Below are 17,406 nucleotides of genomic sequence, written 5' to 3'. Positions count from 1 at the left end.
ACAGGGAAAACTCCAACCGTCGGTCACAAACTGGATCAGGGAAAGACTCCACAAACAAGAAAAATCTGCTCCCAAGAAAAAGGTTGCCAAAAAATTTACGAGTTATTATCGTTCGATAACTATTCAAAGTAGAGTATTCAAAATCAGAAGTATTTCAGAAAACAATGATAGTAATTCATGATCCCAAAGGAAACATTACCAGCTAAATACCAGCAGAATAATTGCTCTAAATTTGCCATGTCTCACTAGACATGCGTCCACGACCAGGCCACGAGCAGAAGAGAGCTTGCCTATTGCAAGACGAGACAGGATTTGAGGGGAGGGGTTTTTCCAAGCGGCGGAAGGGGTACTCAAGGCGAATTCAACTACTGCGCCACTGCCCCTGGTCACCGGCTGCTCTGCCAAACATCATCCCCTGGGTTTGAGTCAACAGCATACCACCCAGAATTCTCCCCTCAACTTCTGGGTTTGAGACATCAGTCGAATCAGAGGGATATTCATTGGAACACATGGAGGGGAAGGAGATAGTGGGGTGAGGTGTTGGAGGGAGAGAGAGTTGTGATAGGACAATGGTAAAACTTCTCACTCCAAAGTGCAATACTAAGACCTTAGCACCGATTTCCCCTTGCTTGCCAAAAGGAGTAAGTATTCCTCCGCAGTAGTCCTATATAAGTCTTGGATTGTAGGTAGGCTGGGTTCGGTGCTGGGTTCGGTGCTGCTTTCGGATGCTGCTTTCGGATGCTGCTTTCGGATGCTGCTTTCGGATGCTGCTTTCGGATGCTGCTTTCGGATGCTGCTTTCGGATGCTGCTTTCCGGAGACAGGATTTTGCTAGACAGGGCCTTTTGCTACAGGGCCTTTGCGCGAAAAACCTTAGCGCGAAAAGTCCTTAGCGGGAGAAGTTCTGCGGATAAGTTCGGAGGAAGTTCGAGGTAGTTCGAGGAATTTCTGGGGGGGAGGGGTACCAGAAATTTTGGGTGGGGGGGGGGGGGAACACTAAAAAATGCCACACATCACATTTTGGCCTTGGCGAAAACGTCATGGAGGTGTATTCTCACAATCAAACAAAGGCAAATTGAAAGACAAATAATTTAAAACTGCTACAAAATAACCAGCAAAGATTGTAAGATTAGTTGCCATGGTAAAAAAGTGAGCTAATGGTTTTGAATTGCCCCACTTCAGCTCGTTGAATCAATGGCGACATCTTTCTCCAATGCTATACCGTTAATAACTCAGGGTACATAGTTTAACATAGAAAATAATGGGGACACTAACGTGCATGCTACAATTCCTCACCTGCGCCATGCGGTTCCCTTTCTTTTTTTTAACCAGTCGCTCATCTTCGGAATCACTCTCGTGATCACTTAAATTTCTTATTTTCGCCACCGGAGCCCTATTAGTAGCGATTATATTCTTAAGTTCCTCCACTGTATCTATAATATACAAAATATTTAACGCTCAACTTCATGGAATAAACTATTAATTCATGGAATAGACTATTAATATTGAAATATTGTAATACATAGGAATTTATTTCTTGGCGCGTACAGTTGATTTGTTGCGCTGAGAGTGAACCAAGGATGCTGTTTATGGCACATTACAGGGAGAACTCGTACCTTCACTAAGAGAGCATAACGTAATACATTACACTTACCTGCCATTAGAAGGATTTGCGATTTATAATAATTCTCCTTCATTTCGCCGGTTTGTCCCTTCGTTACCCTCTCTTCCTCATTCGCACTCCAGAAAGTCATAAACTTTGTGATTGCTTAAGTCTTGCGTGGAAATCGGACGGAAATTAAGAATTTTCGAGATATGAACAATTGCTCGTACATCGTCCTTTACATACTTCACGTATGCGAACATATTTTCCATTGGCCAGACAACAGCGATTACAAAAAAAAACAATACCGTTCTTGGCGATCTCACCAACGTGGTCGACCGTTAGCGTACAGCGGGTTGTCAACTGTTTAAAAAAAGAATGTGGGAAATCGTAGCAACAATGGCGCCCATGCATGCAATGAGCATCTCGCATTCCTAAATGTTTCAACTTTGCTTCTCTCTTCAGTTTTTGGTGGCCACATCTCTACCGTCGGCGAGGTTGACAGGGGAAATGCCCTTAAAATCTGTAATCGCGAGGGTTTAGTAGATACTTTCAAGACACGTTTTCCTTATACGTGAAAATGTCCGAGGACCGTGAGGGGAAACGTTATAAGTCATACCTTGAGCCCAATTTACAGGACCTCGACAATGCCAGTATTCCTCGACATACACTGGCGAAAAACCAAAGGCAGCGATGATTTTGAAGGGAGCAGAGCTGGAGTATCAGCGGAATTGCCGAGGAGATATAATTAAGTATAAACAGTTGTTGAGGAGGAAACTTTATCTATTTGCGATCGTGACGACATGAACGACGTGAGTTTAAGATAAGTTAATGGTACAGTTGCGGATAAGATTAACAGATCCTGCAACGCACATACGTCGCGAGAATGAATAGACGAGAAATAGGCGGTTAGGAGTTAAAAAAAATTAGAAACAATATGGTTGATTTCCAACAGTATTAATACATTTAATAGCCAAAGTAAGCTTAAGGAGCACAATACATAAAATACTAAATTGCCTGAGGTTAATGTATTCTTCCCGTAGGGAAGATGCCGGGCACGAGGAGTTCCTTCCTTTTCCGAGGTCAGCAATCAGAGAGAGCTGGCCGGCTCGCTTACAGGATAGTGACCGCGCTCGAAGGAGGCGTGAGAGGGGAGGTGAAGGCAGAGGAGGGGAAAGGTTTCACACTGACGTTTCACCTTACGATTGGCGAGGTGGTGGCGGAGGTTAGCGAGAGTTCACACATGGCATAAAGAGGCCGACACCGTTGGTGAATTCACTATAAATTGTGAGCACTTCACAGGAAGCGAGAATCAGCGGCACGCGTGAATCAAGCAGGCACGACGCACTCCAGTGCTTCGCGAGAGTGGCACTCAGGCGCTCGCGAATCGTCTCCTCGTGATGAAGTCTCGGAGGGATTAAGTCTCGGAGGGATTGAGACAGTGCCCATTATGGCACATCCACCCACTGATGTGTTTTTGAACAAATGAACTAAAGATGGGGGTGAGACTTTTTCATCCAGAACAGATATCCCCTCCAATAAAGAGCTTCCCCAGAACAATAAGCAAATAAGTGAATTATTAATATTGAAATACATTTATTTCTGACCAATCCAAACCCCTCGATCTAGCATATTACATAATTATTGTGTTCCCTTAAGTTAATTAGCAATTATTAATTGTTCAAAAGACATTATTAACATTATTATCGTTGCACTCATGATACAATATTGGCAACATGGTCATTCATTAATAGTTTTGAAATTACCAAGAAAACCTTAAACTACATACTATTTAGATGCCTCCATCTCTGCCTATTTTTACACAATATACTGCTTTGGCCAACAACAAAGATACATGACAAGAAAATAATCAACTTCTGATTTTTAGAGAAGTCCTTGACTTCTTTGTAACCCTTCCAGTGGAGCAGCAGCTGAGAATACTCCTTGAGACTTAAGAGAATTCTGACTGTAGGGTGGACAGATTCCATTAAAAAATCCAGATGCTATCGAAGACATATTTGATGGTTTTCTATACCAGAAATTATCTGAACCTGGACAATTTTTGAACAATAGAAATAATTACTCCTACATCATGAATACCGATGGTTGCCCCATTTTTAAAAGCTCCAAATGCTCGATCTGGCCTATTTACATCCAGGTCAATGAAATTCCACCAGTAGAAAGAAATAAAAACATATTTTGGTGTGGTATTTGGGTTGGAACTAGTCATCCTAAAATGGACCTTTCCCTAGAACAGTTTGTATATATAAGGAAGAAGTTATTTAATGAGGGGGTAGCTTGGACAAGAAATTCGAAATCTGTGTGCAGTAGATTCATATGTACATGTCGCAGTGTGGATTCTGTCGCCAGACCCATGATTCAGGGAACAACCCAGTTCAATGGCTACTATGGGTGCAGCTGGTGCCTTCACAAAGGATATTTGGTGGATGGACAAGTGAAATACCCTATAGTCGAGGAGAAGATAAAGAGAGCACAGATAGGCAAATGGAGAGACATATGGAGCAGGCGGTGGAGATGAAGTGCAAAGTGAAAAGTGTGAAACAACCGTCGCCTCTGTTAAACCTGCCACTGTTTAGAATTGTCCGAGGCTTTGTCCCTGACTACATGCACATGATGTGCCTTGGTGTTGTGCGCCAGTTCTCGCTTCTGTGGCGTGAAGATGTAGGCAAGTCATACTACATTGGAAGTCCAGCTACTCTGGAGGTAATTAATGACAGGTTGTCCCTTATTAGGCCTCCAAGAGGTATACCTAGAATCCCTAGGTCTCTAAAAGAGAGAATTTTTTGGAAAGCAAATGAATGGAAGCATTGCCTTTTACTTTATGGCTTACCATGCCTGCAAGACATTCTGCTAAAGAAGTATGTGAAGCATTGGGCTTTGTTGGCTGAAGGAGTATATATCCTTCTGAGTGACTCAATAATGCCTGAGGAACTAAATAAAACCCATAATCTGCTCACAGAATTTGTTTTCCAGGTGCAGATTATGTATGGTGAAGCAAAAATGACTTATAATGAGCATCACCTGCTACATTTGGCTCCCAAGTGTCCGAGATTTGGGTCCATTATGGGCTCATTCAGGGTTTGTTTTTGAAAATGCAAATGGAAAACTTGTTAAGTTTATTAAGATCCCAAAAGGAGTGGCTTCTCAAATATCCAAACGTTTCCTGCTTCAGCAAGGTGTAAGGGTGTGGAAAGGAGCAGAGAATGTTAGTGAAGAGGTCTCAGGGTTTCACAAGAAACTTTTGGGTTACCCTCTAATGAAGGTGTCCTTATCAGGAAGAGGTTTTAAGTTATTAGGTTGAGAGAGACTTCACTGGGGAGGACCCGGAAGAAAGAAATGCCTTGGGTACCTGATGAATACAGGCAAAGTGAAGCAATACCCAAAGGCTGTGATGGGAGGGCGTGTTTTTGAGACTGAGGAGGCTGCACGTTCTAAGCGGCGAAGTGATTGTGTAGTCATTTTGAAGGATAGCAGAATAGCCAAGATTAGAAATATTTTGTATGATGGGGAAATCTGCGTGGCTCTCATGAACGTGTATATCACTACAAGAAAGGCAGAGGGTTTTCCACAATACTTAAAACAATGTTTTGCTGAGTGTTTCCTTGTAGGGATACCAATGGAGGAGATTGATGGAAAATGTGTATTAATAGGAATAAATTCTTCTATATTTATTGGTAAATTACCGAACAACATTGAAAATGAATAAAAATAAACACGTTCATTTCACTCGCATTTTTCATTTTACCATTAATGAATACACATCGACATTTTTTCAGTTCCCTGTTCCATATCCGTCTCTGTTGTCCGGCGGGCCTTCCAAAAAGAGTAAATTCCGACATAGACATGTTTTGGCCAAAATGACGGATTAATGAGGGTTTCTCTAAACTCACTGTTCACTGAAATCCGGAAGGATGGAAGAAATAAAGATGCACTCGTTGCCATGGATGCTGACCTTTAGGCCATGAGATGGTAGTAGAAGATGCAAGTCTAAAATTAATGACTAACCAAGGTTCACAATTCTGCACTTTAACTTTAATGCCGTCATCTATGCCTGGCTACCAAACATAGTTTCGAGCCAGCATTTTGATTCGGCGTATACCAGGATGACCTCTGTGTAACAAATCCAACACATCATTTCTCAAGCTTAGGGGAATTATTACTTTCGACCCTGTTAGAAGACATCCACATCTTCCACACTTAAATTGTACCTAATGATGAAAAAAGGTTTCAATATCAAATCTGCCAGCACATTTGGCCAACCAGAAACAACAAACTCTTTAACTTCAGTGAAAACCGGGTCACTTGCTGTGCTTTCATCAACTGTCACTGCTGACGGGGGCAAATATTCAAATACATCTACATGACACACTTCCCATTCATCCTTCTCTGCTATTTCCTCTCATAGAAGTCTTGAGAGTGCATCTGCTGGAGCTAGCAAGGAACTCTTACGATTCTCTACTTCATAATTATAGGCTTGAAGAGAAACAGTCCATGACTGTATTTTTGGCGAAGCCACAACAGGTAAACCCTTACTGGGAGAAATAAGGTTCTTTAAAGGTAGATTATCAGTCACAATTTTAAATTTCTTTCCATAAAAATATTTGTGCAAAGCAGTGACGGCAACCTTTACTGCAAATGCCTCTATTGCTAGCTGGGAATCCCTTTGTTGACTGGGAGACAAAGACATGGAGTGGTACAGGACTGGTTTTTCTGCACCATCAACCACATGACACAGTACACACCATATGTTGATGCATCTGTGTACAGAACAATTGGCTTGTTTTCATCATAGTGTACTAGCAAATTTCTGTGTAACAACCAACTTTTGCTCTCCTGCAAGCAATTTTCACACAGCTGTGACCACCTATCCGCAAAACCTGTTTCATCCCCTTTCGCGATGGTTATAGCTCATTTACTCGTAAAGGCTTCAACGTGTGACTAATATTTGGGAGAAAATCCCTATAAAAATTTAGCAAGCCTAGATAAGCTCTCGTTTCCGTCACATTCTTTGGGGTTTGAGCCTTAGTGATGGCCTCAACTTTTTCAGGCATAGGTTGAAGACATAGAGCGCTTATTACATGCCCTAAATATTGGACTGAAGTTCTGTAAAACAAGCATTTATCATAATTGACTTGAACATAGTGCTTGTCAAGACTTCCCAATACTTTTGATGTATACTACTTACACTTTTCCAATGATTCCCCTCCAATTACAATATCATCTATGTATTTACCAACTTTAGGAATACCTGCTAGAATAACATCCATAACCTGTTGGAACAATGGAGCAGCACTTGCAATCCCATAAATCAATCTGTTAAAACGAAAGAAACCCCAGGTTAACAGCTCCATGGATTCCTCAGAGACCTGTAATTGTAAGTAGGCCTCAGAAAGTCCAAAATGGTAAAATATTTACACCCAGAAAACGTAACAAATATATCCTTCACTCTTGGCAGAGAATATTGATCTATTTTCAGATTTGAATTGACTGTCTTTTTAAAATCCACAACAATTCTAACTCTGCCATCTTTTTTCAAAACAAACCAAATGGATGATGCCCAACTTAAAATAGTTACTGGAGTGAGTTTCTTTGCTTCCACCCACTTCCTAATGCATGCCTCAACTTTAACCCACATACTCAACGGGATATCGTAACACTTACCGATTACCGGAATTGTCTCATCCTTCAAGACCAACCTTGCCTGGAATCCAATGATTGCCTTACTCTTGTCATCTGAGAAGACATTAGGATACTTTCCTCTCTGGTCTGACTCCTCGACCTTGCTCAGACCTAGACCCGTGAACTGCTTGGTTTGCCTAGTGTTTCCCACTAATTCTTGTCCTAGGGAAAAAGGAACAAAATGCTTTCTCCACCCTGGACACAGTCCAACCAAGAGCGACCCAGAAGAAACTCGTAACACTTCGCCAGGATTGGTATTTTTACGGCTGAATTGGTAGCCTTACGGACGGCCTTACAGGGTATCCGACACGATGAGATGTCCGCTGTCATTAGCACTGACTCAACTCGACATCGTTCGTTTTAATGTTTTAAGTAAATTGCTCTAATTACCCTCAAGTGTCAAAGCTTCTTTTAACAAATAATATGGCTTATTTTAGTGTGAACCCATTACACTATTTTCCTATCATTATCTGCCTTTACCCTGAAGATAATAATACTTCCTTGTTGTCATGTCATAAGCGGTGTTCGCAGCTTTCCTCTCACGGCCCTCTTGCTAAGAAACTCAGTATTTCCATGAGTGGCTACCGCTCGATGGACTAATTGGAATTCAGATTCCTAGAGCTATTCAACCAAGCATGCTACTTGCCCTTCAGGAGTTTTTAAAGTGGCAAGGCACATCAGTGATGCATGATCACGTCTAAGTATAGTGTATCTTCCATGCAGATACTTGTGAAAGTGCCGTACCTCATTAACTAATGCCAATAGCTCCCGAAGGGTAACACAGAAGTTGCACTCAGCTTTTGACAAAACCTTACTGAAGTATCCAATTACCTTTTAAATACTTCCCGCTCCTGTGAGAAAACTCCTCCAATAGCCCCATTGATAAAATCTGTTTCCGAGATGAACTTCCCTTCTGCCCTTGGGTAACATAGGGTGGGGGTGTAGAGAATGCAGAATCCTGTTGATCCATATTTCTTCATTACCAATGCCACTGGAGATACCAATGAACTGTTTGAAGGCTCTATGATCCCATCGTCTTACTTCCGTGGCATCTTTCCTTGCTTCTAATTAACTATGTGTTCGTTTTCTTCTTGGTGATTCGTTTTTTCGTTTCAATGTTGTTATCATTGTTCTTAACACTAAAAAAATACGGAGCCAATCAAGTTCCCCAGATATAAATCTAAATTCAGGTACCACCTGAGAGACGTAAAATATGAAGGATCCCACTTCTGATCTGACCTGATCAGGTGTTAGCTCATCAAATGCTTGCTGACAGCTATCATCCCAAGTGAAGCTGCTCTTTTCTTCAGTCACCTTAGTTTGAGGTTTTCTACATTTGAGAACCCCTTCACAAACTGCCGATAATAAGTGCTCAGTTCAAGAAAAGTCTAATCTCATCATTGTCACTTGGAACTGGGCAATTAGCTATAGCTTCTTTTTTCTCAGGATCCGGGATAACTCCCGAGTTGGACGCCATGTAGCCAAGGTAGTTCATTGGCCTTCTGAAGAGGTATCACTTCTTTGGATTCGGGTTGAGATTTGCGTGCATTAAACTTTGGTATACCTTCTTCGACCTGGGAAGGTGGTAATTGAAGTACTGTCCATAGTCCTTCAGGCACTATTAATGCAGTCTTCTCTTTGTCCTCCGACTTCAGCCCCACTTGTTAGAATCCATTTTCAGATCCAATGACAAAACTAATCTGCATCCTCCAAGGCTGTCTAATGTGTCATCTATTCATGGCACTGGAAAGCTGTCCTTATTGATATTGTTCAAAAGCCGGTAGTCTTTGCAGTATCTCGTTAATGCATAATTCTTCATGAGCAATACCACTTGAGATACCCATGGACTGTTTGAAGTCTCTTTGATCCCATCGCCTTTTACTTTCTTGGCATCTTTCCTTGCTTCTTATTAACTATGTTTTCGTTTTCTTCTTTGTGATTCATCTCTTCGTGTCAATGTTGTTATCATTGTTCTTAACACGAAAAAAATACGGAGCCAATCAAGTCTACCAGGCATAAATCTAAATTCAGGTACCACCTGAGAGACATAAATAATGAAGGATCCCACTTCTGATCCGGCCTGATCACGTGTGCTTGCTGACAGCTATCATTCCAAGTGAAGCTGCTCTTTTCTTCAGTCACCTTAGTTTGTGGTTTCTTACATTTTAGAACGCCTTCACAAACTGCCGATAATATACGCACAGTCTAAGATGAGGTCTAATCTCATCATTGCTCCTTGGAACTGGCCAAATAGCTACAGGTTCTGTTCTCTCGGGGTCCGCGACAACTCCAGAGTTGGACGCCACCTATCCAAGGTGGTTGAGTTGCCTTCTGAAGAGATGTCACTTCTTTGGATTCAGGTTGAGATTTGCATGCATTAACCTTCGGTAATTTGTCATCTATTCATGGCCAGGGAAAGCTGTCCTTATTGATATTGTTCAAAAGCCGGTAGTCTTTACAACGAACTCGTACCTCTTCACCGAAGAGAGAATTCCACCCCTATGTGATGTTTGCGACTCTCCCATTACTGTGAGACATCTCCTGACTGATTGTGAGAAATACCGCTCTGTGCGCCATCGGCTGAACATCGGAGGAGACCTAGGGCACATCCTAGGAGACGACCCTGATAGTGTCAGCCGAGTGATAAAGTTTTTAATAGAGACCGGGCTAATTAAGTGTTTAAATTCCAACCTTCTTATAATTTGACAACCCCTTTTATTTCAAAACTTTTATGAATGTTTAAATGTTTTTTTTTATGCATCTTTTAAAATGTTTTGTTTTTATAGATTGTCTGTGGTGCAAATGACCTAAGTTGTCGAGGCACCCTAAACACAAATACTACTACTACTACTACGAACGATTTCGCCTATCTTGAGCCTAGATTGAATACTTTTGAACGCTATCCTTTTACTTTTGCTCGAAGAAACATCGCAAAAAAGCTGCTTACGAATCAGTCAGTTTTGAGTAGTGCTTGAGTAATTGAATGGAAAACATTGCTCAGCACCGAGTGGAAGCAACACATAACCCCTTCAGGTAGGGGGAAAGATTACTCCTGATGCATCCCCGCTCGTCGTAAGAGGCGTCTAAAAGGGTGAGGCTGCAGCTGTATCAAGTGAATGTTATTCTATGGAGATTGTAGTCAGATAAATTAAACTTTCTGATTTCATAAGGAGACTTAACATATCTGGTGCAGAGGTACATGCTAATATGTGGTTTCCTACTGACATGTTTCTTTCACTTCCATGAATAGCGTCGTTACTCGTTGTGGGTGGATTCCAAAACTTTGCAATCAATATTCTGATTCTGACATTTCGAATCCAATTCTGTCGATACCAGTTCTATCATTTCCAATGTAATTTCGTAAAGTTGTTATAGGCTTCGACCAATTTCTTTTGATCAGCATATACTCCTCTGTTTAACCCTTATCCTCAGTAGTGATGTGTTATTTAATCCTTTCCCAAATTAGATAAGAATGTTGATAAAATACATGCAGATGGTCAGTGAGATACATAACCACTCGAATATGTATGTATCTCAAGAAATGTCAATCACAAATCAGGGAAATTAAAGGTAATGCAAACTGCAAATTTAAAAGGGTAGCGAATGTGAAAATGAAATTCATCTGCGAAGGTAACCAAAGCGGTCCCTTTTGGAAAAGTTTCAACTGCTTTTGTGACAGTCCTAGCATCTGCAGATCCTTCTGGCAGATTTGAATACTGTGCTGTTTTCTTCTGATGCATGCACTTTGCTGATAAATTGGTAAAATAATTCAAGAGTCATATTAAACCTTATGAAAGTTATGTGAATAATTATGAGAAGAATTTGAGCGAAACCAAAAAGGATGTCGTTAATTAATATTAACCAATACTGCGGAGATTCCGGCTCACCATTACTCAGAATTCTAGTCGAGTCGCCAACCGCTGATCCGAGGAAGTTTCGGAGTTCGACGCCTATTACGACCGACCGGGAATATCAGAATAGTATGTGGTGTACCAGCAACCACGGGATATGAGTGCACACGTCGATGATCGTGGATGCCGACAGCTCCGCAGAAACAATCATCCTTGACGAAGATGAATTCCTTCAATCGTCAGTTTAAGATGAAGGCGGAGAGAGTCGATCTATTTTACTACTCTCCCATCAGCTGACAGTTCCAAACAGTGTGTGTAATGTGAGTGTAATCCAGGCCAAGGAATCTGCGGCAAATTTAAAGCGTACGTCATATCCCTCTGGTAGAAGTTGTCAGTCGGGCTCCTAGGTGGCGCGGATCGACATACAGTAGAAGATCGATAATCCGGAATGCGTGGGACCAGACCCTTTCCGGATTAAAGATATTTCCGGTAAATAGATCTGTTCCCTGGATGCAGGCAACACTGCAATACGGAAAATATTTTTTTCCGGAACGTGCATTGGCATCAACAGAAATGATGTATTGCTGAGTAAGGGATCAAGAAAAACTCAATAAAATTCATGATGAAAGGCGTGAGAATCTTGGATATTTATTGAATATATATTATGGTGAGAATCTTGGATATCTATTTGCCATCTGTGATTAAAAAAAGGTTCAAAACATTTGAAAATATTCTTCGTCCGTAAATCGCAGAGGTACTCTTGATAAGGCCAACTGTAAATGAAATAAATATGGCAAATAATATTTTTACAATCCGACTGGAATATCAACATTTTGCCTCTCCGTATTTTTCAACATGCAGCTATCGCAAATTCCATGTCGTTTTCACGACTACTAGCATACATTTATCGGTAATTATCAAATCCTCCGATCGGAGGTAATCCCACTTCGAGTACGTTACCGTAAATAACAATCGAATTTGAATGTTAATTCTTCAATTTAATATTAATAGTCGTAGCTAATCTTTTAAGGGCGGAAAACGCGAGTATTTTGGAAAATCTACTTGGCATTAACTTCATAAACAACGCGTTCCCTAGCGGCATGAATCCCGAAAAATTGAAAAAATTGCTTACCATTACGTCCATTGGATATTTATTTGCCATGGGTGGAGTGGCACGCAGTATCTGTGGCAGCAACATCCGCGCACTTGGTTGTTGGTGCGTTCTTCATGAGGTCGGTAAGTTTGACCTGTTTCCAGCGGCTGCGTCTCTCTTGTATTAAATTGTTTTTCAACCTATGCATGTGTAATACCTCCATATCGTTGGAAGAAGAGGGCCTCTGCTCCAAGTACTTTATGAGTTTTTCTGCATAAGTGATTGCGTCCGACGTAGTAATTTTCTCCTCATCAGAGCTGCAGTCACTGTCGGTCACGTCTTCATCAACTGTCGAACCCGTGACTGCATCCATTATCTCTCCATCGGTCAAGCTTTGGTACACTGGGGCATTATTGTCGCAGGCATTCCATTCTTTTAGATCTTCATCACTTATGTCGGCATCCAGCTCTTTCACAAAATTTATAAAATGAGAAACGGGATCATTCGACGGACCCTGGAAGCCATCAAATTCTGGTATGTCGTCAGTTTCCTCACAGCGGTTTTGAAAATCCGGCAGCAAATTACTCCAACATCTTTTCAAAACCTGGGGAGTAACCTTATCCCACGCTTCGGCAATACACCATACTGCATTTTTAAGGGTAAATTCCTTCTTAAATTCTTCATAGGAGAAAGCAGTGTCACGGTTGATGATATTTTTCATAACTTCACTTCGATAGTGACACTTAAGGCTATTTATTATCCCCTGATCAAGTGGCTGGATTAGAGCAGTACAGTTCGGCGGCAAAAAAGACACTATAACATTCTCCTCGACGAGAGTTTCTGCTGGAGGATGAGCAGGGCAGTTGTCCAACAACAATAAAATTTTTGCATTTTCAGGCAGTCCAAGAGCCTTGAAATTTTTTCGGACCTCTTTGACAAAGTTAGTATGAAACCATTCCTTAAATAATTCTTGCGTAATCCAAGCTCGCTTATTGGCTCTGTAAATCACAGGAAACTGGTGTATACCCTTAAATACGCGTGGTTTTGCACTTTTACCGATGACCATGAGCTTGCATTTATGGCTCCCGGCAGCATTGGAACAGGCTGCGATGGTGACCCTTTCCATTGATTCTTTCGCTCCGCTCGCAGTCTTTTCATCGCGGCAAACGAACGTATTTCGGGGAAGACAGCGCCAGAACAATCCAGTCTCGTCCATGTTGTAAATCTGATCCGGTGAAAGATTATGTTCATCCACCAACTTTGCCAGCTCATTGACGTAATCTTCCGCAGCATCGTGATCTGCTGACAGTTTTTCTCCGGTAACCTTCAGATATCGAATGCCATGGCGCTGTTTAAATTTTTGTAGCCACCCTGTCGTATATTCGCACGGTGACGTGATTTGTAATTCCTTGTGGAAATATTTAGCTTTTTCCATTATTATTCCTCCGGAAATTGGAACTCCTTCACTTCGTCGCTGCCGGAACCATTCGTATACCACCTTATCCACTTCATTGTTACTCGGCCCCCGTATATTTCTTCTTTTGGAAATTCCGGCCAACGAGTCAGACTCCGAAACGAACTGCAAAAGTTTTTCTCTCTGTCCCTTAATGTCATAAATGGTCGATTGCCCGACACCATACTCCTCACGAAGCTTTAACACACTAACACCTCGATCCAATTTTTTCAATAACTCCACTTTTTGTTGAAGGGAGAGAGTTTTCCTCTTTCTCTTGGATCCGATCGCTGCTTCCATGACCAATAGAGATGAAAATCAATCTATTGCAGGGTTATTCACTTAACGACACAAACTGCACAACGCTATCTGATGGCAAACGCCTTGTTACTGAAGCTGAAAAGAACTGACAACGAGACCCACGGAGTTACATTATGTTGCGAGAACTATTTCACGTGACCGACAAGGCGTGTCATTGGGACATTGTGAGTCATTTTTGACCTGCGGCGAATACAATGTCTTTGGGAGAAGGGTGGAGTGGTGCAGTCGACGTTTTCGACCAGTCCGCATGACTCATAGGGAGAGTCTTAGGGCCTCGCGGCGGGGGTCGCCCGCCCAACGACCAACTCGAGAATGCAATGCATGGTGGCCTTTCATTTTTCTCTTGGATTTAATTATCGCAATCTCAGGTTCAACCGCGGGTCATTAGGAAGGGTTAAATATGTTTTGAGAACATCTACTTGTGAAAAGGGATTGCCATATCCAATATTAAAACTACTAAAGGGCTCCCGCGATTGAAGCAACTGGTAATTTCGCTCGTAGATTTTCAAAAAAGGCAAATTTCTGATCGGAAAATAGTGCTTTCACCAGGGAATATGCCAGCTGAAAAAATGTGTTTTAAGCAATACGTTGATTCTCACTGCTGCAAAATGAGCGCATGCAGATTAAAGACTTCGATAGAATTCCTCTTCCTGACGGTCGGAGCTCATTGAGTGAAAAAGAAGGCAATCGTAAGAAAATAAGCAGTTATCATTCATGTTCCTTACAGTTTTATTTTAACTGCAAATCTCCTCGGATTAATTTGAAGTAATTTTGGGCGTGCGGCGCGCACAATGTAAACTTCAATCCACTTTCATCCCTCTACTGAAGTCCGGAAAGTTCGAGGAATATACATGGTACGTTGATTCCGTGAAATCTTTTGCGCGAAATCACTACATCTAGGGATCCCGGATCACGAAATGAAATATTTTACAGAAAATAACGGCAACTTAGTTGACTATATCTCTTGGGATTAGCGAGAAGACAGCCAGGCTCTGAGACGGCGATTTAACCACTTAGATAGCCATATTTTCGGCGATGCAACTTAAAAAATAGAAATTTTGAAAAACTCCGGGAAAACCTTCCGTTGTTTAGATCATTCCGTTAAATAGATTTCCGGATTATCGATCTTCTACTGTATATTCAAAAAGTTTGAAATTTGGTCGGTAGGTGGCGTCGGCGGCAAATTTGAATTCGCGCACGGTCGCCATGCAGATTGCTTTAATTGGTTTCTATAATTTCAATTTCACAAAAAAATGAAGCGACAGAAAAAATTGAGCCAAAAACATTTAAAATCGACATAGGATAGGTTATATTGAAAGAAAACGGCCAATTGAGGAAATAACATTTATTAGCACTGATCGTTGGTAAACACAACTTAGATACAATTAAAAATAATACTGTAAAAAATGAAAATAAATTCCAAAATGCAATCAAAATCCATATCCCTTTAAGACCACATCCCATAGGGCAAGAACACAGAATAAGTTGCGACAGTAGCAAAGGGATGGCATCTAATGATTCACGTGGTGATACAAGCACAGAGCAAGCATATTAGCAAAAAGTAAAATGTCCCTTTAAGACCACATCCCACAGAGCAAGAACACTCATTAAGTTTTGCCAATAGCAAAGGGATGGCATCAATATAATGATTCATGCAGTTATACAAGCATAGGGCAAGCATTATAGCAAAAAGTAAAATGTCCCTTTAAGACCACATCCCACAGAGCAAGAACACTGATAAGTTGAGCCAATAGCAAAAGGGAGGCATTTCATGATTCACTTGGTGACACAAGCACAGGGCAAGCATCATATCAAGTATGACGTCCCTTTAAGACAACATCCCACAGAGCAAGAACACTCATTAGGTTTTGTCAATAGCAAAGGGATGGCATCTATATAATGATTCATGTGGTTACACAAGCATAGGGCAATCATCAAAGCAAAAAGTATAATGTCCCTTTAAGACCACATCCAACAGGGCAAGAACTCAGAGTAAGTGGAGCCAATAGCATAGGGATGGCATCTCATGATTCACATGATGACACAAGCACAGGGCAAGCATCATAGCATAAAGTATAATGTCCCTTTAACCTGGATCCGCCCAAAATATTTTTTTTGAGATTTATAATTCATATTCTAGGGGAATGGTAAGGGTCTCATTTTTACTACATTCCGAAAATATTACACTGATCGGTTGTGTAGTTTCCGAGATACAGGCTGTGACATAAATGTCACATTGGGCGGATCTGTTGTCTTTTGGTGCAAGGTAATATTTCCCCAGAAAAAGCAAATATTTTTCGCATTTGAGCTGCACTGTACTTTTAAAGGATAAAAAACCACTAGAAAAGCATATTATTATTACGTACACTATTTTCGAGCTTTTGTTTAAATTTAAAGTAAATTGTTTAAAAATTTAGCAATAATTTTCAGAGTTCCATTGCCCGCGATTCATAAATTTTTCGATGTAAATTGTGATTTTTTAAGGTGTAGGAGTGTTTTGGATTCTTTCAATGCTATTTCAAAAGTTTGGGGTATATTTAAATTTATAATGTTTATATTATAAACTTGTCAAATACACATCAAGAAAAATTATTTTAAATTTATGTAAAGTTTTCGGCAGTAGTGTTATGAAATTACAGAACCTTGAATTGACACAAGCAATGGATTTGTAGAAGGTACATTTAAATAATATTTTTACAAGGCTAATAAGTAAAACAGTTGAAAATGCATTTCCCAATTTTGGAAAATACATAGAATAAATACACATGTTTGAAAAATATTCTCACAATATATAAGGGTGTATACAGTATAAAATTGAATTAAATTTGAATCAATTTGTTTCATATAAACTAAAGATTGCTTTAGAGTTCAATGCCGGCGTATACGTACCATTTTGAGTGGTAAGTAGTAAAGCAATATTTGTCCATATTTCATGCATCGCATGCAGTGCATTTGACGGAAGTGCAATGTTCTCCAGCACGGCGACGCAATCTTTTGAGACTAATTGATCATTAGCATCGTAACATATTTTACTGTCTGCCTCTGTTGAAAATGAAGTAGTACGGCGGCTATACTTGCCTTTGCATCGATGTATGGTCAGTAATGTTTGCATTACTACACGCCTGATCTCTAATTGTGACATGCAATGACCAGATTTCGCTTGTGAACAGATTGTGAACAGCTACAGATTGTGAACAGCTACATCCAAAAGTCAAGGAAAATATTCCACCATTACCACCAAAAATGATTGTCTTCCGCCGAATGAATTACATGCAAGGATGGATACCAAAATACTCCACAATCATACCCCTGCCAAAAGAGAGTTTTCTCAGTGGGAAAAATCCCTCTGAAACGTTCTTTCAATTTAGTGATCTACGGCGAAGCTA

General features: G+C 40.8%; 1 protein-coding gene across 1 annotated transcript; it reads right to left on the bottom strand.

Moving 5' to 3' along the window:
- Window positions 1–11,817: 11,817 nt before the first annotated feature.
- Window positions 11,818–16,095, bottom strand: LOC124153529 (jerky protein homolog-like). The gene is made up of 2 exons (XM_046526756.1): window positions 12,286–16,095; window positions 11,818–11,926 (listed from the first exon to the last, which is right to left on the bottom strand). Exon 1 carries the CDS (start codon window positions 13,997–13,999, stop codon window positions 12,305–12,307), a length of 1,695 nt encoding a protein of 564 aa, XP_046382712.1. The 5' UTR covers window positions 14,000–16,095; the 3' UTR covers window positions 11,818–11,926; window positions 12,286–12,304.
- Window positions 16,096–17,406: the final 1,311 nt, after the last annotated feature.

The sequence above is a fragment of the Ischnura elegans genome, chromosome 2 (genome assembly GCF_921293095.1).
Source record: "Ischnura elegans chromosome 2, ioIscEleg1.1, whole genome shotgun sequence".
NCBI lineage: Eukaryota > Metazoa > Arthropoda > Insecta > Odonata > Coenagrionidae > Ischnura > Ischnura elegans.
This window is presented reverse-complemented; position numbering and strand designations above follow the sequence as displayed.

Excerpts from the sequence above, each read along its gene's own strand:
- LOC124153529 (XM_046526756.1), bottom strand. The coding sequence starts at position 13,999 with ATGGAAGCAGCGATCGGATCCAAGAGAAAGAGGAAAACTCTCTCCCTT.